The sequence below is a fragment of the Somniosus microcephalus genome, chromosome 3 (assembly GCF_052327205.1).
Source record: "Somniosus microcephalus isolate GS21.2 chromosome 3, FLI_Smic_1.0, whole genome shotgun sequence".
NCBI lineage: Eukaryota > Metazoa > Chordata > Chondrichthyes > Squaliformes > Somniosidae > Somniosus > Somniosus microcephalus.
The window spans coordinates 71,251,624-71,278,815 of NC_140989.1; the positions used below are offsets into that span (position 1 = coordinate 71,251,624).

The 27,192-nt window shown below is 42.5% G+C and overlaps 1 protein-coding gene across 5 annotated transcripts in view; it reads left to right on the forward strand.

Annotated features, from left to right (window-relative positions):
• gpatch2 (G patch domain containing 2) overlaps positions 1–27,192 on the forward strand; it is a 342,724-nt gene that overhangs the window by 24,814 nt on the left and 290,718 nt on the right. For 4 of the 5 annotated variants that reach the window (XM_085981062.1, XM_085981060.1, XM_085981067.1 and 1 more), the window contains exons 3-6: positions 4,624–4,685; positions 5,486–5,560; positions 14,928–15,110; positions 16,684–16,763. In XM_085981062.1, coding sequence (XP_085837188.1) covers positions 4,624–4,685; positions 5,486–5,560; positions 14,928–15,110; positions 16,684–16,763 — 400 coding nt within the window. The remainder of the gene's footprint in view (positions 1–4,623; positions 4,686–5,485; positions 5,561–14,927; positions 15,111–16,683; positions 16,764–27,192) is intronic. The other variant, XM_085981063.1, reaches the window with a different exon arrangement.

Here is a 27,192-nt window from a genome sequence, read left to right on the forward strand (position 1 = left end):
CTCAGCCCATCTGCTGAAACCCTCATCCATGCTTTTGTTAACTTCCAGACCCAACTATTCCAATGTGCTGCTGGCTAGCTTTCTTTCTCCTTTCTTCCACTCGCCATAAAGTTAAGCTCATCTAAAACTCTGTTGCCCATATCCTTACTTGCACCAAGTGCTGTTTATCCATCACCCCTGTACTTGCTGATCTACCGGTTCCCGAACGCCCTATATCTGTAATCTCATCCAGCCCTACAACCCTCCGAGAACTCTACGTTCCTCCAATCTAGCCTCTTATCCATCCCCCACTTCCTTCATCCCACCATTGGCAGCTGTGCTTTCAGCCGTCTATGCTCTAAGGTCTTGAATTCGCTCCCTAAACCTCTCGGCCTTTAAGACCCTCCTTAAAACCTACCTCTTTGACTAAGCTTTTGGTCACCTGCCCTAATGTCTCTTTCTTTGGCTCGGTGTCGATTTTTGTCTGATTACGTTCCTGTGAAGTATTTGGGTTGTTTTACTACATTAAAGGTGCTATATAAAAGCAAATTGTTGTTGAAATGGCCAAGCGTAGAACCTCAACATGTGGAAAATGCTTGATTTTTGATTGTTGCCTTTGGTGGTTTAAGTAGTACAGGTATTTGTTTTAAATATTATTCCCCTGCAATTTTCTCACCTACTGTTCAGAAGCTGTTGCTGATCCTGAGGTATTGTTACCTTGCCTAAATGGTCGGTCTTCCTGTGTGAGCCTAGATAGTGTTGACAGACTATTAACTGAGAGGCATCACAACCACTCCTGATCCTGTTCTCATCTGATGCTCACATACATGTACTTCCTAGCAGGAGATACTGGATGGAAATCAGGAGTAGGAACCCTTGATATATTTCCCCCCAGCCAACTCAGTGCAACCCAAGTGTCAGTCATGGACCTTCCTGGTCTGCATGTCCACATTGAATAGTGCATTTACTAATTGAGCCAAAATGTTTCTTTTTTTAAATCAACAAAGTAGTGTGCACACATATACCTGACCTCCTGTGGTCTTCTAGTTTACAGATCTGATAAACTTGTTAGCATTTTGTGTCCATTTCTGTGCAGTGCATTCCCATGGATAGATAGGGGAGGGAATAGCCTATTGTGAGGCAAAAATGCATTTTTTACTTCTTTATTTAGTGCATTCCAGAGATGAACTTGGCAAAGAGAAGTGGTGCTCAATCATTCCACCTTCATAAAAGCCAGAGCACATTTATTTATTTTTGATGTTAGTGGTTGGTTTGGAATAATAAAAATCCTGCTACAAACATCATCTGCTAAGTAGGGCAGAGACCTCCTTTGAATTTATGACTCCATTTTAACAGACCTCTCAAAAGATGCATGTTAAATTTAAGCTATCTATAAAAATAAGACTAATGAGGGTATAGTGTCTGAAAGTATAAGCTGTTATCAATAGGATTGGCAGATTTGAACTGTTGACAGAGCCATATAGAGTTAACTTATTTAGAAATTGATTAGTTACCACTCAGCAACTTCCAGTCAGTAATGCTTAGTGGTTATCGCTCTTCATCAGAAAGTTATCAGCTTCTGTACGCACCAGTCAAATATTCTGTGTGTGGTATGGCATAAGATGGCTGCAGGTTGCTTGGAATACAGATAACTGCTGACATGCTTGGACCAATTTACAGTGCTGGAACACCTGAGCTTGTGGTTAGAAATATGGGGGGAATAGTGACCCTTTGGCAGCAGGCCTCATCCATCCAGCCCAGGCAGGAGGCACACCACAATGGTAATTACCTTGGAAGTACTATTTTGACAACACAGATATGTGTAAGTAATCATTTTCCCCCCACACAGATGAGATGTCACCTGGAGGGCTGAGGAGTATGATCGTGTTTACAGTTCAGCATGTGACCTAATTCTGGTTTGATTTAGAACACAGCAGTCAGCAGGATTTTTCATTAAGTTTTAGGCAAGCAGACAACATTTCAAAAGTAGAGGGAGAACTTTACTACTATGTTAGATGTGACAGTTGGGAAATACAGAAGTATGCCAAATACGGGACACAATCCTTAACCTTTTCAAAGGCATGTACCTAGTACTGTGGAATGTACTTAAGCTTAGCTTTGCACTCTTTATTTGTATGATGATGTTCCTATACATGAAATGATATAACATAATAATTCAGTCCAGTGACTACTAAAAGTATTCCTGACTTCTTCAAAAACGTTTTAAAATGTAAAAATGAAATTATTTGAAGATACTTTGGGGGAAAAATTTGGTATTGACCATTTTGGGTCGCTAACATCGCCTGGGCACTAACATTAGCGCCAGCGACCGCGAAATTCAGTTTTAGCGCCCCAAGAGGGAGGTGGAGCGCTAATTCAAGCACTCCACTTCCTTAGAGCGCTAACCCTGAATATCAGGGCGGTACGTTTTGCAGTGCTATGCACTGGGTCACGTAGTGTTGCCGCATGGAAGGGCTCTTCCCCCTTATTAAAGGGGAAGGCCTAAGCCCACAACTCTGCAGGGATCACTGGGGAACGGGGTGCCGTGCCAGCAGCCAAGATTAGTGCCGGGCCGCGACAAGTAAGTTGGCTGATTTTATTTTCCCCCACCTGCCATCTCCCCTTTACTTAGCGCCCCGCAAGCCTCCTGCTGCTCCATTCCCACCCCTTGAATCGGTCGCTGTCATCACCCGGGGAAAACGGGGTGCTGTGCACGGTGATGATGTCATTATCGCCTGCGCAGTGGAGCAGGGCGCTATCGGTTACTGCCGCCGCTGAACTCCCGGGGAGTCGTTAGCGGCACCGCGCCTGGGCGAAAAGTCTTTTGCGCCCCTTTAGTGCCCCCCGGAGGTGCTAATGGGGGGCGCTAAGGTACCTAGCCCTTTGGGGGTAAAATACATTTTCTGAGAGGAAATGGCAGAAGTTTTTATTCACATTTATGTAAAATGAGACTATAAAAAGACATTCTATTTTATCTTTAACCCTTAAGACTACCTTCTTTTAAATTACTGAAAATAAGTATTTTGTAGCAGTGATTCAAAATTACATAAATGAAGTTTGTAATAAATTCCAATGGTTAACTTGCTACCTTCCAATTTTCATTGCCGCAGTACAAGAGTGCAAGTTGATATGGGCTCATGGGCATTCGAACTGGGTTAAATTCAATGCTCAAATAGGATTAGATCAGTTTCTGCAATGGGAGTCAAATTTAAGGAAATCTGAATATTCATGATTTGGAGATACCATGCACTAGATACAGCTTTTATTTTTATATTTTAAATATTTTAACTTCAGATTCCACTGGTCCACACATCCTATGCTTTGACTAAGAAAGCAGCAGTCCTGACTGTCTCTATGGGTTATTTTGATTTTTGGATAGTTGGTGGGCTGCTGCTTCTAACGACCCAGCTAAAATCAGTAACCTTTTGGGAAAAGTATGATCTGCATTGAAGCAGGGATTCTGACCTAGTCTCTCAGCATGTGGCACAGTGCATTTGCATCTGTACCATTTAGCCACTGTTCCTTAATTTAATTTTGTTAAGTGAATTGAAAACCTAACGAAAAATAAGTGATTATTTTTAAACTCTGTATTTATAAAAAGTTATATTATCTTGGACTGAATCTGGATAAAATACCTCGATAATAGTGTTATAATAAACATCTGTAATATTTTATGAAATGCTAGGTAGTTTGAACATGTACGTGAATCATGTGCTCATGCTCTTTGGCTGAAGTAATACCTGTTGGTGATTTAAATGATTTTTATGGAACAAAATATAATGGCATTTGCTGCAGTATTAAATGATATATTTGAACTAACTTTGGGTGACACTGTTAGCCTAATATTGCTGGACCAAGGCATTTGACAAATCTTAGTTTGAATGTATATATTAAATATGTAATTATAAATTGAGCTGCCCATGTATTATACTATGGGTATTGTGCTCCTGAAGTAGATTACAATCATGTAATACACAGTAAGCTCCCACTATAACACCCTGATATATATTTCATTGTTTTGCTGCCTTAATTATCAACATCATATAAGGTGTTTTTTGTGGGACTGCTAAAGGCACTGTTATATAGAGGGTCTACTGTGTTTTGTGAAATTTGGATTATTAAATGGAAACTAATTTCAGGGAAGTTTAATTTTTTTCTGCAATGAAATGCATTTCCTTTATCATTTGCAAATGATGTTGCCAAAAGTAATAACATCTTGAGGTAATTCTGTTTCATGTCTTGAAGAAAGGCTTGGTACGCTTTTGATTGGAAAATTTTCATTTTATTTTGCCCTGATTGAGCAGCAGTGTTCCTGGATCAAGCCAAATAGCATGGCATAAGAAAGAAGAGGGAAACATTTGATGGAGGCAAATAATGAAATGCATCAATTGTGTCAGCACCTTGCTGCAGCCACATCTGGCTTACTGTCAGTGTCCCATTAGATTCCTGTGGTTTTATGTGGCAAAAATAATATGCTCTGTAGTTAATGGAATCATGATATTTACAGTTTGATTCAAAAAAATCATCTTATTTTGCTCAGATCTTTGTCAGGCTTAACTTCCATCTGACTGCAGCCTTGTCTCTTTAAAATTTTACGATTCAGAGATCAATTGTTCTTTTGATCTATTCTTTTTCTTATTACAGTGAATCCAGCAGCCTCAGCAGTAGTGATGCTGGCTTGTTTACCAATGATGAAGGAAGGCAAGGTATTGGTACTTTTATTTCTTTCTTTAATGAAACTGCATGAAATTACAATTTTGCATTTCATAACGTGGCATCTAGTCTCAATACTTGGGTATCTTTTTGAAACCTTCCATTGACAGTAACACATTAACAAAATCTGGATGAAAATTTTTAGCGATTTTTGGCTGGGGGAGAAGAGAAGGAAGTGGTGGGATTCAAAGTGGTTGCCCTGAAGAGTGTGTGTTGGGTTGTTTTACTTTTTTTTGCTTTCCACTTTAAAAGGGAAGTTTACAAATGAATACCTTAGATATATTTTGTGATTGCAAAGTACTCTATCTCTGTACAGTGACTAGCAACATCTAATTGTAATAAAAATACAGATCTTCAGCACTGAATACCTTACCATCGCATCTCAATCCGCCCCGCCCCCGGCAATCCCTCCCATAAAAACAGTACTGCTACACTCTCTTCTACCTTTTCTAAGTTAGGAATCTCTGCTCTGGGAAATTCTTTCCCTGTTAATATATCTGTATATTGGCACAGGCTTTCACTCATGCATTGAAATATTCTGTCAAATGTTGCACGGGTAAGATTTCCAGGTCTAATGACCCAGTCTAAGAAGAGACTCTGCATCTGATTAGTGGTGTTTAGGTGCTGAATAATGTAGGATGGAAAATTTCAGAGTGTTGGTTCCCCTCTCTTTATTTCACAATTATGAAAAATTGTTAGTGATTACTTTCAGGCTAGTTTTTAAATGAGTACGAAGTAAAATGTTAGAGGGCATGGAGGAAGGCTGGACTAATTGAAGTCCACTGTTTTCTAGGAGAGGGGAAATCGGAGGGCCAGCCATCCAGGCCACTCTTGCACACCTCAACACCATTTGGCAGCATTGATTGGGGTAGGTGATTAGTGTGAGGAGACTCCATAAGAGGAAAATGGATCAGACAAATGCCCTTTCCCTCTTGCAAAAAAACCCCCACTACATATATAAAATATATAGCAGGTGACCAAGAAATAAAGAGAATACTTTGTGATGACAAGTGCATTTGTTGTAATTGGGCTATCTCCATGGTTGCATACCACATATTATGTGACTTTAAAACACTTTCTTCATTATATCATTGTGCAAGTGCTGTTTGTGTCTGTAATATTGTATAATCATATTATAAGGACTCCTGATGCTGCAAATTGATCCATGGTGTCGTGGTTGGCATGAACCAATGTTAGGTTCTAATTACAGACCAATCATATTGTTGAAAAATCTTGCTGGACTCTATGACAATAAGGTCTCCTTACAGTCTCGGGCCCTCCCCATTCAGGCCCTCGTGGATCTTTCTACAATATTTTCTGTCTTCTGCAGAATATGTTAATCCCTCATTAACTTGTATAACTTTAATGACAAAATGTTAATTAGCCATTTTTTTTAAATGAACGGTGCAAAATTTTGATTTTCTGTTCAAATAAGCTGGTAATGTCTGGTGTGTAATTCAATGCTTTACTCACAGGAGGTGCATTTCATATATATATTGTCTGCAGGTGTTTTCTGTCAACTTTTCCCATTCTAAATTCTTATTTCCACATTTAATATGGAAAATGTCTATAAACTTGTCACACTGTAATTACACCCTGCCACCTGTGATGGTGCTGTAGCACCATAGTTTTGCATCTCCCAGCCTCTCAGCCAGTATTACAAACAACTCTACTTCTCTGCTTTCCAAATTGTTATACATTTTGCTGTTTAATTATAAATAATATCAAAGTATTATAGAAAACGAAAGAGTGTATGACTTCAAAATTAATTACATCTGTACACTCTCTAGTCCAATTATCCCCCACTCTCTAACCCTGTTTCACCTGAAGACTACATTTGGTCATGATTCCCTACATGCAACACCACAGCATAGTAAAAGTCTCGAATATGGTGCACTTTTTCTCTAAGTGTTACATTTACTCCCCATAGCACTTTTCCTGTCACACTTTCCCGAGAGGAAAAATTCAAGAACTTAATTCAGATGAAGTTTATATTGAGGTTTTTTTTCTAAATAGCAGCTGTGTGTATGTGTCTGTTTATATATGTAATCTATATTTATTATATAAATAAAAGGATCGTGGTGCCTGTCTGTCTGTCTGGGGCATCACTCAAAAGTTATAGAGCGTAACTACACATGTTTTATCAAAAGAAAGATTATGATTAGGGGAGTCTCATAGGCGTATTTACTTTTTGGTCAGATAAAAATTGTTCGGCCAGTATACAAAAAACGGACAAAATCCGCTCATTAGCGTTGAGTGACGTGATGGTTGACCAATTGGGGGGCGTTTCATGGCGTTTGTGGGCGGGGCCTAATCCTTCAAACTGCCGAGCGGGAGCTGAGCTGAGGTGAATGGCGGCCATTAAAGACCGGCTGGGCCTGAAGCTAAAAAAATGGTAATGGAGGTGAGGAAATTGTTGATTCATTAGTTCTCTCTCTCTCTCTCACTCTCTCTCTCTCTCTCTCTCTTCTCTCTCTCCTTCCCCCTCTCTCTCTTGCCGTTAGTGCGGGAGAGAGAGGGGCGAGAGAGAGAGCGGCAGGGAGAGAGAGGGTGAGGGAGGGAAAGCGTGAAGGGGTGGGAGAGGGAGGGAGCGCTCGCCTTCTTCCTTACTTCGGCCGCCGCAATTCAAACTTCCCGCCGACCTCACAAAATGGCGGCCGCCCTTCTTCACCCGCCGGGCTCTGAGTCCAGCCCCTTCCCCGGGGTGTCTTCCTCTCTTCTCTATCTCCTTCCCTCACTCTCTCTTTCTCTCTCTCTCTCATTCTCTCCTTCCCTCTCTCTCTCCTTCCCCCTCTCTCTCCTTCCCCCTCTCTCTCTCCTTCCCCCTCTCTCTCTCTCTCCTTCCCCCTCTCTCTCTCCTTCCCCCTCTCTCTCTCCTTCCCCCTCTCTCTCTCCTTCCCCCTCTCTCTCTCCTTCCCCCTCTCTCTCTCCTTCCCCCTCTCTCTCTCCTTCCCCCTCTCTCTCTCCTTCCCCCTCTCTCTCTCCTTCCCCCTCTCTCTCTCCTTCCCCCTCTCTCTCCTTCCCCCTCTCTCTCCTTCCCCCTCTCTCTCTCCTTCCCCCTCTCTCTCTCCTTCCCCCTCTCTCTCTCCTTCCCCCTCTCTCTCTCTCCTTCCCCCTCTCTCTCTCCTTCCCCCTCTCTCTCTCCTTCCCCCTCTCTCTCTCTCTCTCTCCTTCCCCCTCTCTCTCTCTCTCTCCTTCCCCCTCTCTCTCTCTCTCTCTCCTTCCCCCTCTCTCTCTCTCTCCTTCCCCCTCTCTCTCTCTCTCTCTCCTTCCCCCTCTCTCTCTCTCCTTCCCCCTCTCTCTCTCTCCTTCCCCTCTCTCTCTCCCCTTCCCCCCTCTCTCTCCCCTTCCCCCTCTCTCCCCTTCCCCCTCTCTCCCCTTCCCCCTCTCTCTCTCCCCTTCCCCCTCTCTCTCTCCCCTTCCCCCCTCTCTCTCTCCCCTTCCCCCCTCTCTCTCTCTCTCCTTCCCCCCTCTCTCTCTCTCTCCTTCCCCCTCTCTCTCTCCCCTTCCCCCTCTCTCTCTCTCTCTCCCCTTCCCCCTCTCTCTCTCTCCCCTTCCCCCTCTCTCTCTCTCCCCTTCCCCCTCTCTCTCTCTCCCCTTCCCCCTCTCTCTCTCTCCCCTTCCCCCTCTCTCTCTCCCCTTCCCCCCTCTCTCTCTCCCCTTCCCCCCTCTCTATCTCCCCTTCCCCCCTCTCTCTCTCCCCTTCCCCCCCTCTCTCTCTCTCCCCTTCCCCCCCTCTCTCTCTCTCCCCTTCCCCCCCTCTCTCTCTCTCCCCTTCCCCCCTCTCTCTCTCTCTCCCCTTCCCCCCTCTCTCTCTCTCCCCTTCCCCCCCTCTCTCTCTCCCCTTCCCCCCCTCTCTCTCCCCCCTTCCCCCCCTCTCTCTCTCTCTCTCTCCCCTTCCCCCCTCTCTCTCTCCCCTTCCCCCCCTCTCTCTCTCTCTCCCCTTCCCCCTCTCTCTCTCTCCCCCCTTCCCCCCTCTCTCTCTCTCTCTCTCTCCCCTTCCCCCCTCTCTCTCTCCCCTTCCCCCCTCTCTCTCCCCTTCCCCCCCTCTCTCTCTCCCCTTCCCCCCCTCTCTCTCTCCCCTTCCCCCCCTCTCTCTCTCCCCTTCCCCCCCTCTCTCTCTCCCCTTCCCCCCCTCTCTCTCTCCCCTTCCCCCCCTCTCTCTCTCCCCTTCCCCCCCTCTCTCTCTCCCCTTCCCCCCCTCTCTCTCTCCCCTTCCCCCCCTCTCTCTCTCCCCTTCCCCCCCTCTCTCTCTCCCCTTCCCCCCCTCTCTCTCTCCCCTTCCCCCCCCTCTCTCTCTCCCCTTCCCCCCTCTCTCTCTCCCCTTCCCCCCTCTCTCTCCCCTTCCCCCTCTCTCTCTCCCCTTCCCCTCTCTCTCTCTCCCCTTCCCCCCCTCTCTCTCTGCCCTTCCCCCCCTCTCTCTCTCCCCTTCCCCTCTCTCTCTCTCCCCTTCCCCTCTCTCTCTCTCCCCTTCCCCCCTCTCTCTCCCCTTCCCCCCCTCTCTCTCTCTCTCTCTCCCCTTCCCCCTCTCTCTCTCCCCTTCCCCCTCTCTCTCTCCCCTTCCCCTCTCTCTCTCTCCCCTTCCCCCCCTCTCTCTCTCCCCTTCCCCCCCTCTCTCTCTCCCCTTCCCCCCCTCTCTCTCTCCCCTTCCCCCCTCTCTCTCTCCCCTTCCCCCCTCTCTCTCTCCCCTTCCCCCCCTCTCTCTCTCCCCTTCCCCCCCTCTCTCTCTCCCCTTCCCCCCCTCTCTCTCTCTCCCCTTCCCCCCCTCTCTCTCTCTCCCCTTCCCCCCCTCTCTCTCTCTCCCCTTCCCCCTCTCTCTCTCTCCCCTTCCCCCCTCTCTCTCCCCTTCCCCCCTCTCTCTCCCCTTCCCCCCTCTCTCTCCCCTTCCCCCCTCTCTCTCCCCTTCCCCCCTCTCTCTCCCCCCTTCCCCCCTCTCTCTCCCCCCTTCCCCTCTCTCTCTCTCCCCTTCCCCCCTCTCTCTCTCTCCCCTTCCCCCCTCTCTCTCTCTCTCTCCCCTTCCCCCCTCTCTCTCTCTCTCTCCCCTTCCCCCCTCTCTCTCTCTCTCCCCTTCCCCCCTCTCTCTCTCTCTCTCCCCTTCCCCCCTCTCTCTCTCTCTCCCCTTCCCCCCTCTCTCTCTCTCTCTCTCCCCTTCCCCCCTCTCTCTCTCTCTCTCTCCCCTTCCCCCCTCTCTCTCTCTCTCTCTCTCCCCTTCCCCCCTCTCTCTCTCTCTCTCTCCCCTTCCCCCCTCTCTCTCTCTCCCCTTCCCCCCTCTCTCTCTCTCTCCCCTTCCCCTCTCTCTCTCTCTCTCCCCTTCCCCTCTCTCTCTCTCCTTCCCACACAGACAGACAGACAAACTCATTTTTATATATATAAAAATTATTTCTACTTTTCATAACAACATGCTCTCAAAAAACCCTCGACACCGCCGGGCACTCCAGCTAGTTTTATATAAAATATACATATACACAGTGGGCTGGATTTTTCTAACCTTGGCGTGTCCAGGGCGGGCGACGTCTGTGGCTTGTAGGGACGTGGCATCTGTCTCGATCCTGGCCTCCAACAAGATTTTACGATGATGGGGCTTGTTAAGCCCGCCCTGCGAGGTTCCCGGCCAATTAATAGGAAGCTGGACTGATGATGTAATTTGACGACGTGTCATCAGCCGGTTTCCTTAAAAGGGCCATGTCCAAATTTATTTTGACAGTTGTGCTGTGTTCTGTAGCATTGAGGTGCTGCAAACACTGACAAGCACTGCACAAAGGTGCACGGCTGCACCCAGGCTCTCCCGTTACTCCCTCCATATGCTTATGGAGGGAATCACAGCACGCAGGGAGGACCTCTTCCCTTCCGTGGGCGGAAGGCACCTCCCCAGGACACCAACGCAGCCTGGTTGCACATTGCACAGGAGGACACAAGCAGGGATGTCGTCAGCAGGACCAGGCTGCAGTGGCGCAAACCTTTCAGTGATCTCAGTAGATCACGAAATGTTACTGCAAAGCCACACTCAACCTCATCCTCCTGTTCCACTCATCACATCCCCATCACTCTGCCTTCCCTACCCTACTCCTGCACATCCTTACTCACACCAACTTACCTTGCACCTCCATCCCTCTCTATCTATATTGTCACTTCTCCATCTCACTAGCCACCCCTCACACTCACCCTCCATCCTAGTCCAATCATACCAACTAACAACACACAAGGGTAGGCACTTGGGTGTTTTAGCCAATATTAGTGTAAACTTTCTGTTAAAGTGTTGTCAAGCATTGAAATCCTTATTGTCACCACGTTGCCTTCATGGGCAGATTTGTGTGCACCTTTGAAAGTGTTTTAGTGAGTTCCAGTGAATGGTGAGACATAACGTCCCCCTCCAACCACCCCCCCACCCCCCCCCCACCACCCAATGGTGATGTGTGTGAAAGGAATGGCATGGACATTGTAGGGATGCTTTATGGTGTTGGTGTGGGGTGGTGCCAACCTGGTGCATCATGTGGCAGCCAGAGTGTACAATGTTTAGTGAAGTAAATCTGGACCTGGTGAGGCCATCGCTGATGTCCTGGGCAGTAGTGTGCACGGGTGATGAAGCCTTGTGTCCAGTGCAGCATCAGTTGATTACGGAGAAGGTTGGTGTGGATGTTGGTGCTGCTGTTGTGCCCGGTGATGCTGGTGTTGGGACTTATCATGTTGGGATTCTGAGGACCAAGGTGAGATTTTTTCAAGGGCACTCATGCTGATGGAATAGACAGGCGGGCAGATGGAGTTAAGAAACAGATCGGCCATGATCTAATTGAATGGCGGAACAGACTCGAGGGGCTGAATGGCCTCCTCCTGTTCCTATGTTCTTATTAGATATTTTCCAGTGGAAAAGTGAGATTGTGTCTGTGTTTTTGAAAATGATTTGAATACAAACTGGATATTGACTTTGAATAGGTCTTCAATTAAACTGAATATCGAACTCATATCGTTGGATACATGACAGTTCTTGCAGCTTTCTGAATCGTTCCAGATATCATTGGAGGCGATAGGAATAGGAGAGACATATAGAAAGAAAGAGTATGAGGGTTATATGGGGTGGGATGTACAGAAGAGAGAGGAAATGGAAGTAAGGAAATACTTACAGAAAGAGGGAGTGACAGCAATGGGAGTCAGACAAATGGAAATACAGAAACAACAATAAACCATATGTGAGCCATTCAAAGAAAGACAGAGTGGAAGGTAAATCGACAGAAGAGGAGTTGGAAGTGATCAAGAGTAGGAGACAAAGAGCCATTTCCAGGAAGAGGGAGACCTATATGTCACCTATATGACTTGGATTCAGCCAGCTGCAAAGACTTTGTGAAATGCATTTGTGAAATGTCAACAGCACAATAATGTCCACATTTTAGTTTTGTCTGAGTGATGCTATGAGAGATCAACTAGTTTTTATTTTGTTCAAAATATTTTGTTCTGTACTTTTCCTTTGAATATTGACAGAATTTTAATCGTTATAGCAATCTAAATGCCTGAATTTTAAAGACTAATCGCTCTTCGTAAATTCACCAATTTTGCATTCATAGAGAGCAGATATGGATTGAAGAATTGGCACTATAGTGTTGTCATCCTGTCTCCAATCTGCACTGTCTTTGAGCACTAGTCCCCATTGGGAGTATGAGATCAGTAAATTTACTGTTATTATTAAATACATTTTTCTATGTTTTGGAAACATAAAATGGTTTCTGTTCAATCCTGTATAAGCTGCCCATTTTGTGAGTTAATAACTAACATTCCAGTTCAAATCTTGAAAATCAATTCAAGAATAATGGATACCTTTTCCTAAACTGAAAGACAGTAATACTGTTCAGCAATTCGGGTGACATCATTAGCATGGTTTGCTGTCTTATTTTCTTCTGTAAAATAATTAATACCTTGTACATGCTATAACTAGCTTTAGAAGTATTTGCTTTACTGAGTTTTCTAATGTGGAACGCATAGAACAGCTTGCGGGCAATTGATGGGCTACCTCAGCCTTACATGTAACTGTCCGCAAGACATACTTCCATGTCACCAGCTTGGTTCTTCTGTACTTTCTTTCGTAAATGTTTTATTAAATCTATATGCTGCTTCAGCTTTCCAATTGAGAGGGTTAGGGAAAAATAGTGCAAGACAGTCTACATTGCAGAGTCAAGGTGATCTATTCTGACTTGAGTGAATAGACTTGTTTCCCATGGGAGCAGAAACTCAAAAAATATTGCACTTTAACCTACTCTCTGCTCCAACCATTTTTTTCAGCAGCAACCATGACCACAAAAATTAACAGTAGGGTTGGAGCGTGTTCCTACTTTGGGTACCCAGTAGGAAGCATTTCCAAGCTGGGTTTAGCACAATCACATGCAGAGTGACGCTGCCTCTGCTCTGTCCCAAAGATGTACTTTAATGCCAACCTCAGGACAGTACCAGCTCCATCGGTCTGAATGTTTCCATTTCTCGTAACTTCTCTGAGTTAGAATGCTAGGTTGATCTGAATTGTTGACATTATTGTGCTGTTGATATTTCACAAACACATTTCACAAAGTCTTTGCAGCTGCTGAATCCAAGTCATATAGATGACATGATAGCTTGCTAATTCACTATGGCACCTAGTCTCCATGATGGCTGGGTTGGAGATTTGGATGCACATAGAACAGGAAGCACAGTCCAAATGCATTAGGCCAGAAGAGAGATGGAAACTCTCTTAAAAGAAGTGCATCAGAACAAAGGTGTGAGTAGCATTAGTAGCATTCGTAAAGTCTGAAGAGCAACAGAGGAGATGTGGCATGCATGAGGGAGCATCGGAAATATAGGGGATCAGATAGAAATTGGGGAAAGGTAAAGTGCAGGACAGAATTGTAAGAAGGGCTAGAGCAGGCCAGATGAATTTGTTCAGTGAAATTCCATGGTTTAAATAGTGTCCTTCCCAGGGTGTATACACCGCAGCCCCTTTTTTCTCATCAGTTTTCTCCCTCCTGAAGGAATTGACTCTTGCTGGGGAATGGTTCACAGATGCCCTCTTGTTCTTTGTCGAAATTCATGTGAGCTTTAACTGCGAGTCGCCAAGTTTGATTCTGTCCACATTCGATATTCACATGCAAGCACTTCTAGCAGGAGTTGTTGTGATCAGGAGCTGAACCCCTGGACAGTTTTCCCTTTCTTAACTCAGGGTGCTGAGGCCAATTGTGGCAACACTATTAAACAAAAAGCAAAAAACTGTAGTTGCTGGAAATCTGAAACAAAAACAGAAGATCCCAGAAACACAGCTGGCCAGTTAGCAGCTGCGGAGGGAACAAGTAAGTAAATGTTTGCTGCAGTGGCTGAGATTAGCTAGCTTAGCGCAGCACAAGCCTAGTCTTATAGCTCAGTTACTGGATAAACTTGCTGAACCATTGGAGGGCATATTTGAACTATATCTTTAATTGTGAAACGGATGATATTTGCTCATTATTTGGCAGGTAAGACAGGCATATCAAATGGGCACATTAAAATAAATAGGTTAATACCTTCAATAAAATAGATAACTAAGGTCTGCTAATCTTCGCACACTGCAATTTCAAAGCATTTGAAAAATCTTCAAAGGATAAATAAAGGGTGTATCACCATTAGTCATTTAAAAAAAAACTCTAATATTACTGTGCTTTTTGGGGCTGATTTTGAGTTTTTTAAACAGTGACTTGATGGCATCATTGGAGGAATAGGCTTAGAAAAGTGATTGAACTCAACAGTCTCAGGAAGCTGCAAAGGACACTTGAAATTACGACTGTAAACATGCTAATGATCACTGATATTAATTCACCTCCCTCACGGATTTAGGCTCAGAAAGTCTTGCGCAGTTTCCCAATTATCTCATCAGTGTTTACCATATATATATATATATATATTTTTTTTTTTAAAACAACAAATCAGTTAAAGCAGGCAGAAAAATAAATTAATGTTGATCATAATTCCTTTTAAAAGTGAACTGATAACAAGACTATCAATTAATCATATGATAAGGCTCCTCCTTCACTCTCACTTTTTACATGTTTGTTTGCTGAGATTTAAATAGTATAACTTTGTTCCTAACTGCATATTAAAACAAGTAGTCCATGGATGTTTTGAGCATTTTATATACCAGATATATGACAAGTTACGTTGCTTAGCCATTTGCTAGTGAATAATTGTACTGAACAATTTTCCTTTCATATAAATTTGCTTCTTTTAAGACTTGATTCTTTTTTTTAAAGGTGATGATGAACAAAGTGACTGGTTCTTTGAGGGGGAATCCAGTGGGGCATGTGGTATTGCAGGGATCATTCCCTGGTGGGAGCAAGAGGATGCCCTGGAACTGGAGAGGGAACTGCCAGATCCGGTATTTGAGAGCATCTTAACTGGAACCTTCCCTCTCATGTCACAAGCAGCCCAGAGAGGTCAGTACCATTCTTGCTTCCAATTGGAGGTGTGCGACTATTAAATAATTTTACTTGTTTGCTTGACAGGAGAGTCACCAGTGGCCCACACCTGAACTGTGAAGTGTTAGTCTGTCAATTTTAGGATATTGGAGATGTGTGAACTTGGCACTTTTCTTCCTTTTCATGCCTTTGCCAAGTGTATAATTCCTCTAGGAAGGAAATGGATTGAGTAGATCTGCTAGAATCAATAGAAGGAAGCAAGATATAACATTGTTTATATACAAAGAGAAAAGGAAGATGCTTTCTTACCATATTTAAAAACTTGCATATTGTTGTTTATTGCTAATTGTATATTTTGTTAAAATACTTAATTGATGTTTTGTTGTTCAGTTTACAAATCTGTATGAGTATATTATCAAACCATGTTTTCTACTTTTATGTGCTGCCTAATTTAATTTTAAACCCTTTTTGTGTGTCTAAGCCAGTTTTTGTACATAAGTTCTTATACTTGCTGCATAACAATTTGCCTTTTGACTATACAACTTTTTGTAGTTTTTCAATCTATAGTAGAATTCTGCTGTATGTAATAGGATGAATTAATATAATTGCTATGACTAAACTGACATATAAAGAAAGGACTTGCATTTATATCGTGCTTTTCGCAACCTCAGGACATCCCAAACTCTCTTGCAGCCAATTAAGTACTTTTGAAGTGTAGTCACTGTTGCACTGTAAGAAGTGCGGCAGCCAATTTGCACATAACAAAGTCCCACAAACAGCAATGTGATAATGACCAGATAATCTGTTTTTAGTGATGTTGGTTGAGGGACAAATATTGGACAGAACACTAGGGAGAACTCCCCTACTCTTCTTCAGAATAGTGCCATGGGATCTTTTACGTCCATCTGAGAGGACGTTTATTTGAAAGACGGCTCCTCCGATAGTATAGCACTCTGTCAATACTGCACTGGCGTGCCAGCCAGTTAGACTTGCATATATTACAGGCAATTGGTAAACTCATATGATGAGGGTATTAGCCAATTCATAATCTGGTAGAATGTACAATTTTGCATAAAATCTGTAAATCTTCAAATGGGGCAAATTTGCAGAGTAAAATACAGAAAAGAGTTACGATGTTTAATTTTTGGAAAATGGAGCCTGAGGTGAAGAGCAGATTGAGTCTTGGTAAAAATGTGCTATCAAGTACTGTATTTAATCAAAATCTATATTTCTATAAAATAGTTAGCCACAAAAATAATTCTGATTCTTGTTATGTTCAAATTTGTAGAATATGCGAAACGTTTCTTAATTTATTCAGAGAAAACCAAGCTTTTAAATTATTTTTGATGCATTTGATTTTGGTGCCAAAATACAAGTGCAGTTCTCAAAGGGTTAGTAAGTTTCCTTCTCCTACCAAATCAAGACATTACTATTGTCTATAAAAATTAACAATTATACTTGCCAATTACTTTTTGCCTGACTGGCAGTGTTTTAAAGGGTTGAGGTCAGAGTGCACCCCATGCCCCTTTTAACTGAAATAGCTGTCAAATAGGTCATATCAAAATCTCTTAAACTACTCCTTGTTTGATAGGTTTTCAAGCGAGACTCTCACGACTGTCTGGAATGGCAAATAGAAATGGCAGAAAGGGACCCAGGAAGCTTTCCACAAAGGTAAGCGTATTTATTCTTTCTCTTTGTCCTGTATAGCTGTTATGATAGTTTAGATTAGTACCTTACTGAAGTTAGGTGGTGGAGATGTTATAAAGACCTTGGCCTGTGACCCCTGCCCTTTCTGGTCATGGTTCAGGTGGCCATCTATCACTTGATCCCTATCCCACCTCCTTTCTGTCTCGCTTCATTGCGAGCCTGAGCATAGCTGGGATTTGTAGCCTATTTTCCAGTCTTATTGCAATCTCACTGTGGTGTTTTATAGGAGCCATTACAACTGATGGATTAGTTTTCATGGTATTTATGACATATGACGTACCCATGGTGTTACCAGCAAAGGGCATGAAGAGAGGGAAAAAAACTACTGATTCCTCCTCCAAAACCTGAAAGGTGTTGAGCTTTAAATCATGTTATGAGAAGTGTGCATATATACAGTGCTGAGCTTATCTTTCTTTTTTGGTCACTGGCAATCTATTCTAAAATTGTTTCGAGAGGCAGAGAAACTGGCTCCTATTGTGATCTGTTGTTGGTGAGAGAAGATAGTTAGCTGGCTGGTATGGTGTGATTGAACTAAGTCAGATGCCTTTAACTCCAAATGAATCATTTAAAATTCTTGGCTTCAGATGCAAATTCTGTTGAAATTAAGAGCAGAAGCATAGGGTTAAAAGGAATACCAATTTTAATTAATATATACTGACCCGTTATATATTTTTAAATGTAGCATTTTTAAAAATTTGTGCAATACTAGCAGGCTGCAAAAGTAAAATATCATGTTACAAACTATTGTCATTTTTTGAACATTTCACTAAATAATAGGGATTTAATTTTTTTGTTGTTTTGACATGCTTTCATGGCCACACGTATTAAAGCATTTTGATTACTTCAGTAGAAAATATGCTGGGAAACACTACCAGTTGTTGGATATATTCAAGACTTTGATTAATTAAAACATTTTTTCCAAAAAACTCACATAAAACGAATGGCTATATGGCAGCGCATATTAAGTGTCATTAAAGCTTTCTCAATGATCTCTTATTCCTTTGCCCTAATGTATTAAATTTTATTTTGATTGTTTTAATTATAGACCACATTTAGTCATGGGAAACAATGATACACAAATTTAAGAAAACTGAAGCTAAATTTAGCTAATTTAGCTTCAATGCTATTTACTTTAGAATGAGAAAAAAAGCCTAAATATTTTACTCTTGCTTTATTTGGTTGCAGGAAAAAATGACACTTTAAGCCTCACAGAATTAAAACAGAAAATTGTCCAACTGTATCAGTAAATGGATTTGAGATTATGGGTATGAGTAGGGTATCTAGCGCCAAAGTCTTGTCACAGAATTAGATGTCAAAAATCTTCAGTTTTAGATATATAGTTCACAGCCACTGGGTATGATTAATACATACAATCTAAATCATTGAAAGTTCCTCTGTTCTTTTCGTAAAATACAATAGAGCACAAATCACTTAAACCATGGGAGGATAACAATTGGAAAATAATGCATCTTCCCTACCAATGAATTGTCAGTTATATCTAATTTAACCAAAATCAATTCATCTTTCTTGCATTAGATGAAACTACTTGCAATAAATCTTCACCTAATGTTTGATCCATTTTTTTGATACATCTACAACACTTTATTTTCAAGCCTGCAGTCCTGCATTTTAAATCTATGGAAATACATACTAGTCTTGTTTTTTTCCCTCCCATCAGAAGCTAACATTAGTCTGCAAACCAGGAGTTATTTAGCATTTCATTTCCCCTTATTTGTCCTGCTTTTGTCCTTTTGTTTCTGTTTTTAACTTTCTTGTATCTATCCTTCAACACTTTTTTTTTTTCTTTCTGCCTTTTTTCTATTTTCTTTTGCCTCCAATTCTTTACTTTTTTCTTTCTAGTGTCTTCCTGTGATTTCTCTTTGTCTTGTAATCTAGTTTTCTTTAATTTTTTTTTCCTTACCTGCTCTATTCTCACAGGAGCTGTCTGCTATCCGATGCTCAGGAGGGCGAGATTAACTGGGTTGTGTATAACTGCTGTCATTGTTGCTGCATTGGTCAATAAGTGGCTAGTCTATAATGATTTGAGGTGACGATAGCAGTTAACAGTTATTAGCTGATTGACTAAACTTACTTCCAAGTTACAGCACAAAACCTCGAGTCATTAGTGTTGCTGGGATCATTACTGTAACTGTTATGTTGGGAGGCAGGTCCTGTACCACTTGAGCTACCAAGCTGTTACAGTGTAGTTTTTACTGTTTTGCTATTCTCTTTTTCTGCATTTTTGCCCTTTCTTACAGATTTGATCTTTTTTAATCTTGTTTTCTTATTATATCGTTTCTGAATTTCTTTCCTTTAAAATATGATTCTGGTGGGATTTAAATTTGTGTCCTGATAGTTACCCAATGGTCCAAACTGAGTGAGATTAGATTCCAAGTTCTGAATGCCCAGTTTATCTACAAGTCAGCTGTAATATTTATTTTCTGTTTTTAAAAAAAAAAAAACAACCAACTATAAAATGAGGGATTTTGGTAGCGTAGATAGGGATTTTTTTTTTCCATTGGCGGGAGGGTCGGTAACCAGATGACACAGATTTAAGATAATTGGCAAAAGAACTAGGCGGAAACTAGGAGCATTTTTTTTACGCAGAGAGTTATGATCTGGAATTCGCTGTCTGAAAGGGTAGTGGAAGCAGATTCAACAGTAACTATCAAAAGGGAATTGGATATATACTTAAGAAGGAAAAGATTACAGGGCTACAGGGGAGTGGCATTAATTGAACACTAATACAAAAGCAAAATACTGCAGATGCTGGAAATCAGACAAAGGGTCATCGACCTGAAACGTTAACTGTTTCTCACTCCACAGATGCTGCCTGACCTGCTGGGTATTTCCAGCATTTTCTGTTTTTATTTTGGCATTTATTGAATATCTCTTCCAAAGAGCTGGCACACGCATGAATGGCCTCCTTCTGTACTGTATGATTTTATGAATGATACAGCACAGAAGGAGGCCATTCGGCCCATCGTGCCTGTGTCGGATCTTTGAAAGAGCTATCCAATTAGTCCCACTCTACTGCTTTTTCCCCATATTCCTGTAAATTTTATCCCCTCAAGTATTTATCCAATTCCCTTTTGAAAGCTACTATTGAATCTGCTTCCACCACCCTTTGAGGCAATGAATTCCAGATCACAATAACTCACTGCATAATTTTTTTTCCTCATCTCGCCTCTATTTCTTTTGCCTACCACCTTAAATCTGTGTCCTCTGGTTATTGAGCCTTCTGCCACTGGAAACAGTTTCTCCTCATGTACTGTATCAAAACCGTTCATGATTTTGAACATCTTGATCAAATCTCCTCTTAACCTTCTCCGATCTACAAAGAACAACTCCAGTCTCTCCACATAACTGAAGTCCCTCATCCCTGGCATCATTCTAGTAAATCTCTTCTGCACCCTGTCTAAGGCCTTGGCATCCTTCTTAAAGAGTGGTGCCCAGAATTAAACACAATACTCCAGCTGAGGCCCAACCGGTGTTTTATAAAGCTTCAGCATAATTTCCATACTTTTATACTCTGTCTCTATTAATAAAGCCAAGGACACAAAATGCTTTTTTAATGGCCTTATCAACTTGTCCTGCCACTTTCAAAGATTTGTGTACATACACTCTCAGGTCTCTCTGTTCCTGTAGCATTTTTAAAATTGTACCATTTAGTTTATATTGCCTCTCCTCAGTCTTCCTACCAAAATGTATTACTTCACACTCCTCTGCGTTAAATTTCATCTGCCATGTGTCTGCCTATTTCACCAGTCTGTCTATGTCCTCCTGAAATCTGTTACTATCCTCCTCATTGTTTCCTACATTTACGAGTTTCATGTCATATGCCCTGTATACCCAAGTCCAGGCCATTAATATATATCAAAGAGCAGTGGTCCTAATACCAACTGTATACTTTCCTGAAGTCTGAAAAACAACCGTTCACCACTACTCTCTGCTTTCTGTCCCTTAGCCAATTTCGTATCCACACTGCCACTGTCCCTTTCATCCAATAGGCTTTAATTTTGCTAACAAGTCTATCACGTGGTACTTTGTCAAACGCCTTTTGAAAGTCTACATACAACAACTTGTATTTATATAGCGCCTTTAACGTAGTAAAACGTCCCAAGGCGGTTCACAGGAGTATTAAAAGACAAAAAAAATGACACCGATCCACATAAGGAGAAATTTGGACAGGTGACCAAAAGCTTGGTCAAAGAGGTAGGTTTTAAGGAGCGTCTTAAAGGAAGAAAGAGAGGTAGCGAGACGGAGAGGTTTAGGCAGGGAATTCCAGAGCTTAGGGCCAAGGCAACAGAAGGCACGGCCACCAATGGTTGAGCGATTATAATCAGGGGTGCTCAAGAGGGCAGAATTAGAGGAGCGCAGATATCTCGGGTGGGGGGGGGCGGGGGGGATGTGGGGCTGGAGGAGATTAGAGATAGGGAGGGGCGAGGCCATGGAGGGATTTGAAAACAAGGATGAGAAATTTGAAATCGAGGTGTTGCTTAACCGGGAGCCAATGTAGGTCAGCAAGCACAGGGGTGATGGGTGAACGGGACTTGGTGCGAGTTAGGACACGGGCAGCCGAGTTTTGGATGACCTCAAGTTTACGTAGGGTAGAATGTGGGAGGCCAGCCAGGAGTGCATTGGAATAGTCAAGTTTAGAGGTAATAAAGGCATGGATGAGTGTACACAACGCCAACCGCACTACCCTCATCAACCCTCTCCGTTACTTCATCAAAGAACTCAATCAAGTTAGTTAAACATGATTTGCCTTTAACAAACCCGTGCTGACTTTCATTAATAAGCCCATACTTTTCCAAGTGCCAATTAATTTTTTCCTGGATTATTGTCTAAAAGTTTCCCCACCACCGATGTTAGGCTGACTGACCTGTGGTTTCCGGGTTTATCTCTTTCCCCTTTTTTGAACAGGGCTGTAACATTTGCAGTCCTCTGGCACCACCTCATATCTAAGGAAGATTGGAAGATTGTGGCCAGAGCCTCCGCAATTTTCACCCTTACTTCCCTCCGTAAACTAGGATGCATCCCATCCGGACCGGATGACATTTCTATCTTGAGTAATGCCAACCTTTTAAGTATCTCCTCTTTATCTATTTTTATCCTATCCAATATAGCTACTACCCCCTCCTTTACTGCTACATTGGCCCCATCCTCGTCTCTAATGAAGACAGATGCAAAGTACTCATTTAGTACCTCAGCCATGCCCTCTGCTTCCATAAGAAGATCTCCTGTTTGGTCCCTAATCGACCCCACCCTTCCCTTGACTACCCTTTTGCTATTTTTTTTATTCATTCGCAGGATGTGGGCATCGCTGGCAAGGCCAGCATTTATTGCCCATCCCTAATTGCCCTTAAGAAGGTGGTGGTGAGCCGCCGTCTTGAACCGCTGTAGTCCGTGTGGTGAAGGTACTCCCACAGTGCTGGTAGGGAGGGAGTTCCAGGATTTCGACCCAGCGACGATGAAGGAACGGCAATATATTTCCAAGTCAGGATGGTGTGTGACTTGGAGGGGAACTTGGAGAAGGTGGTGTTTCCATGCACCTGCTGCCCTTGTCCTTCTAGGTGGTAGAGGCCACGGGTTTGGGAGGTGTTAACGAAGAAGCCTTGGTGAGTTGCTGCAGTGGATTTTGTAAATGGTACACACTGCAGCCACGATGCACCGGTGGTGGAGGGAGTGAATGTTTAAGGTGGTGGATGGGGTTCCAATCAAGCGGGCTCCTTTGTCCTAGATGGTGTTGAGCTTCTTGAGTGTTGTTGAAGCTGCACTCATCCAGACAAGTGGCGAGTATTCCATTACACTCCTAACTTGTGCCTTGTAGATGGTTGAAAGTCTTTGGGAAGTCAGGAGGTGAGACACACAGGACTACCTACATGCTAAACAGTGGAAAAAGCATGCTATAGACAGAGCTAAGCAATCCCACAACCAATGGATCAGATCAAAGTTCTGCAGTCCTGCCACATCCAGTCGTGAATGGTGGTGGACAATTAAACAACTAACGGGAGGAGGCTCCATGAACATCCCCATGCTCACTCACCAGGTTGGCTTCTCATTTTTAATTATGCCTGGTCTACTCCTGGTATGCTCTTCTACATTCCTCATTGAATCAAGGTTGGTTTCCTGACTTGATGATAATAGTGAAGTGAGGGATATACCTGGCCATGAGGTTACAGATTGTGGTGGACTACAATTCTGCTGCTGCTGATGGCCTAAAGCGCCTCATGGTTGCCCAGTTTTGAGCTGCTAGATCTTTTCTGAATCTATCCCATTTAGCATGGTGATAGTGCCACACAACACGATGGAGAGTTTCCTCAGTGTGAAAATGGACTTCGTCGCCACAAGGACTGTGCGGTGGTCACTGCTACCAATACTGTCTTGTACAGATGCATCTGCGACAGGTACATTGGTGAGGATGAGGTCATGTAGGTTTGTCCCTCGTGTTGGTTCTCTCAACACCTGCTGTAAGGCCAGTTTGGCAGCTATGTCCTTCAGGACTTGGCCAGCTCAGTCAGTAGTGGTGTGGTGAGCCACTCTTGCATTGAAGTCCCCCACCCAGAGTAAATTCTGTGCCCTTGCTGTCTTCAGTGCTTCTTCCAAGTGATGTATGTTTTATATGTTTATAAAAGACATTTGAGTTCCCTTTTATGTTAACTGCTCAACTATTTTCATACTCTCTCTCTTTGTCCCCTTATTCCCTTTTTAGATATCCTCTGTACTTTCTGTATTCATTTTGCTTCTTCGCTGTGTTGTCAACCTTACGTTCATAAGCCTCCTTTTTCTGTTTCATTTTAATCTCTATGGGGGAAAAATTGGGTTGTTTTGCGACTCCCGTTGGTGCCCCCAGGGGGGGGGGGCTAACGGAGCACAAAACCCCAAACGCCCGAGCGCGGCGCCAATAATGCCTTCTGCGAAATTCAGCATGAAGTTAGTGGTGGCAGTAGCTAGTAGCGCCCCATGGCGCTGCGCCGCCAGCGATGACATCATCACCGTGCACAGCGCCCTGGCCGCAAACTTGGGTTGCAGCCCCCTGACCTATCGCCAGACAATATGTCCGACAGGGCCAGGGTGGCGTTTTTGCAGCTGCAACTTAAAGGGCAGGTGTCGGGCGGCCATTTTTTTTTGGCCGACTGCCAGCACCTGCCTCCTTCCCCTTTTTTCTTCGGGGTGCCGGCCGTGATCACTCAGCTCGGTACCCTGTTCGGGTGCTGTTTTCCTGGCACCCGCTCCCCGGTGGTCCAGCAGGACCCCGGTGTGCGCAGCACTAGGCCCCTCCCCTTTAATCAGGGGAGGGAGGCCTGCAATTACATGGCACTACATGCCGACGTGCGTGGCGCTGTTGCACGTAGCGCCGCAAAATTCACTGGTAGTGCCCCAAGAAGGAGGGGGTGCGCTTCCAGTAGCGCCCTGCCTCCTGCTTGGGGCACTACCACTAAATTTACGGTGCAGGGGCGCTAAAATTAACACCTCGCCAACGTTAGCGCCCTAAAGGGGGCACCACCGAATTTTTCTCCCTAACTCTTTAGTCATCCAGGGAGCTCTAGCTTTGGATGTCCTTCCTTTCCCCTTCTTGAGAATGTGTCTACTGTATACCTGAACTATCTCCTCGTTGAAGGCCTCCCATTGTTCAGTTACTGTTTTGCCGACCAATTTTTGATTCCAATCCACCTGGGCCAGATCCCTTTTTAACTCGCTGAAAGTAGCCCTCCTCCAGTTAAGTATTACTCTTGATTGTTCTTTGTCCTTTTCCATAACTATTCTAAACCAGACATTATGATCACTGTTCGCCAAATGTTCCCCGACTGAAATGTGTTCCACTTGCCCCACTTCATTCCCCAGAACTAGATCCAGCACTGCTTCCTTCCTCGTTGTTTGAATCCCCGATTTTCTTTGAAAGTTCTCTTGTACACATTCCAAGAATTCCTCCCCCTCTTTGCGCTTTACACTATCACTATCGCAGTCTATATTAGAATAATGGAAGTCCCCCATTATCACTACTCCATAGTGGAGCAAGTATGAAGTAATGAAAAAGCAGCATTAGCAAAAATAAGATTACATTGTTCTGTTGCTATGCAATAATAAGCTACTTTGTTTCCTTGGAAATTTGGTGTTGAGTATTAAATGAGATTCTTATAAGAAAAGCTACAAATTTGGTAGCACTTTGTAAAAGTACATAATGAATCCCCTGAGTGTTGAAGGATTCCAGCAAATAGAAACTGAATAATGTTTGATAGTTAATTATATGTTTAGGACACGGTCAGTTTCTAAAATTGACAGAATTAAAGTACACTACAGACCCAACTTTGAAAGCAAGAGGCAATTCACTATTCAAAAGGATTATTCCAAGTAATAAATTATAGATTGTGTAATAGCATCTATAGTTTTGACTGATAACTATGCAGTAGCTTGTTGATTCACTGATCGTTTGAATCCCCGATTTCTTTGGGATATCCACTTTTTCCCTTAAGCTTTGACTTTTCACCTTGTTTTAATAAAAATTTAATGTAAAAATACATACTAGTAAGAAAATACTAATTGGAGCCAGTCACATTCCTACAGATAGTTTAGAATGATAGTCATTTTTAGGAGACTAGAGTTATTATCTCAATAATGCATAGAAATTGTAAATCGCAAGACAGTAGAATTCATTGGCTGAATGGTATTTTTTACAAATAAATTCCTGACACAGCCTAACTTTCTTGAATTGACTGTGATTTGACCTTTTCATGACTCAGAATTCTGCTTCTAAGTTGTACCAGGTAGGATGTGTAAATTACTTTTTAAACAAGTGGAGCATCTTTAATGCTCTACCCTATTTAGCCACAATAAAAAGTATGAATATTGTGTAAATAACTACATTAGAAAGTGCAAATGCTATATATAACCACATTAGAAAGTGTGCATATTGAATAGTTCACACCTAAACATTATCAAGTTTGTTTTGCACTAAAATTAAACTAAACTGTTTCCTTTGCCATTTTAAAATACAAGCTTAACGTTTGATGTTTAATCTTGTATCACTGCTCCCAGTAAAAGAGCTGACTCTAAGTATAAAATCTCAGTAGCCTTATTTCAGACAACTGAAGTGTAATCATGTTTAACTCAATTTATATCTGTTCAGCAAGATGCAAAAATGTGTGATTTTATTGCAAACGATTGAATGGACAAGTCTGCTAAATTTATCCTACCCTAAGGGATACCCTGACATCATGAATTTGTCGATGTCTTGTAAACAAATGTATGATAGTGCTTTTCTGTTGAGAATGGACACATTGCACTGAAATGAAGTTGTAGAAAAGAGTTATAGCAGTTTTCCAGCATGTGGTAAATGGAGAAGTGATATATTGCCTATAAGTAAATTATTGAGTCAATAGCTACTGTGATATCAAAATGATTTATTTTAGGAGTTAAAAAATCATTTGTTTGGATTGATTAGTATTCATTAATTATGCTAATTATATAGTGAGAAAACAGATGTTTTATAGAGCTAAGACTAGGAATAAATTACAGGTCTTATTTGTTCAACTAAAAATAGCAACATTGTATATTATTGTGTGCTACTTTTTGAAATATTTGAAATTGCAAATATGGTTATGTTTTTGAGTATATGATCATTTGAAATGCAGTGATCATTTCAAAATCTCAAGTAGGAAAAATACTGATTGGCTAGCTACCTAGCTGCATGGCTGGAAATCAGTTTGATAAATGGGAAACCCTTTTTTTAATTCCACATCTGGGCTCATAACATGCACACATGTAATATGCTTATTTTAGAAAGAATGGATTCAGTTGTGGAATGTCTTTTTGTATTTTGCATCTTGGATTTCCATCACACAATTTCTGTAACTAAGATTATCTAAAGCCACAGAAAATAATAATGACTAAAGAAGAGCAAATGCTAATATTCCATTCAGTATTAATGGAAATGAAACATAAACCTTATTTGAAATCCCAAAGTGGCAATATGTTTTTTAAAAATTGTGTCTTTGGAAAGGACATTTAAACTCCTGCAATTGGAGTCTAAAAACAGATCTATTTTGAAAGTTACATACCTGAGGCTCTGGTTGATCTTGAGTGTGTGACAGATTTCCTAAACATTAAATGGTGCCATGGTCGATGTAATAAAACAAAAAATCTGAGGTGTAATATATCAAGAGAAAAGATCTATGTTTTTCCCACTTTCTGCATGTGTAAAATGGTGTTCAAATTAATACACAATTCTGTTTTCCTTTTCTGTTTGTGTGTAGCCAATTTGATTTGAATATATGAACTAGTGAGAGTGCCAGAGTGCATTGATGCTTCAATTTGTTATCTCTTCTCTTAGACAGTCCCTCGGAACCGAGGATGACTTGCTTCCACACTAAAAATGAGTTCTCAGGTGACT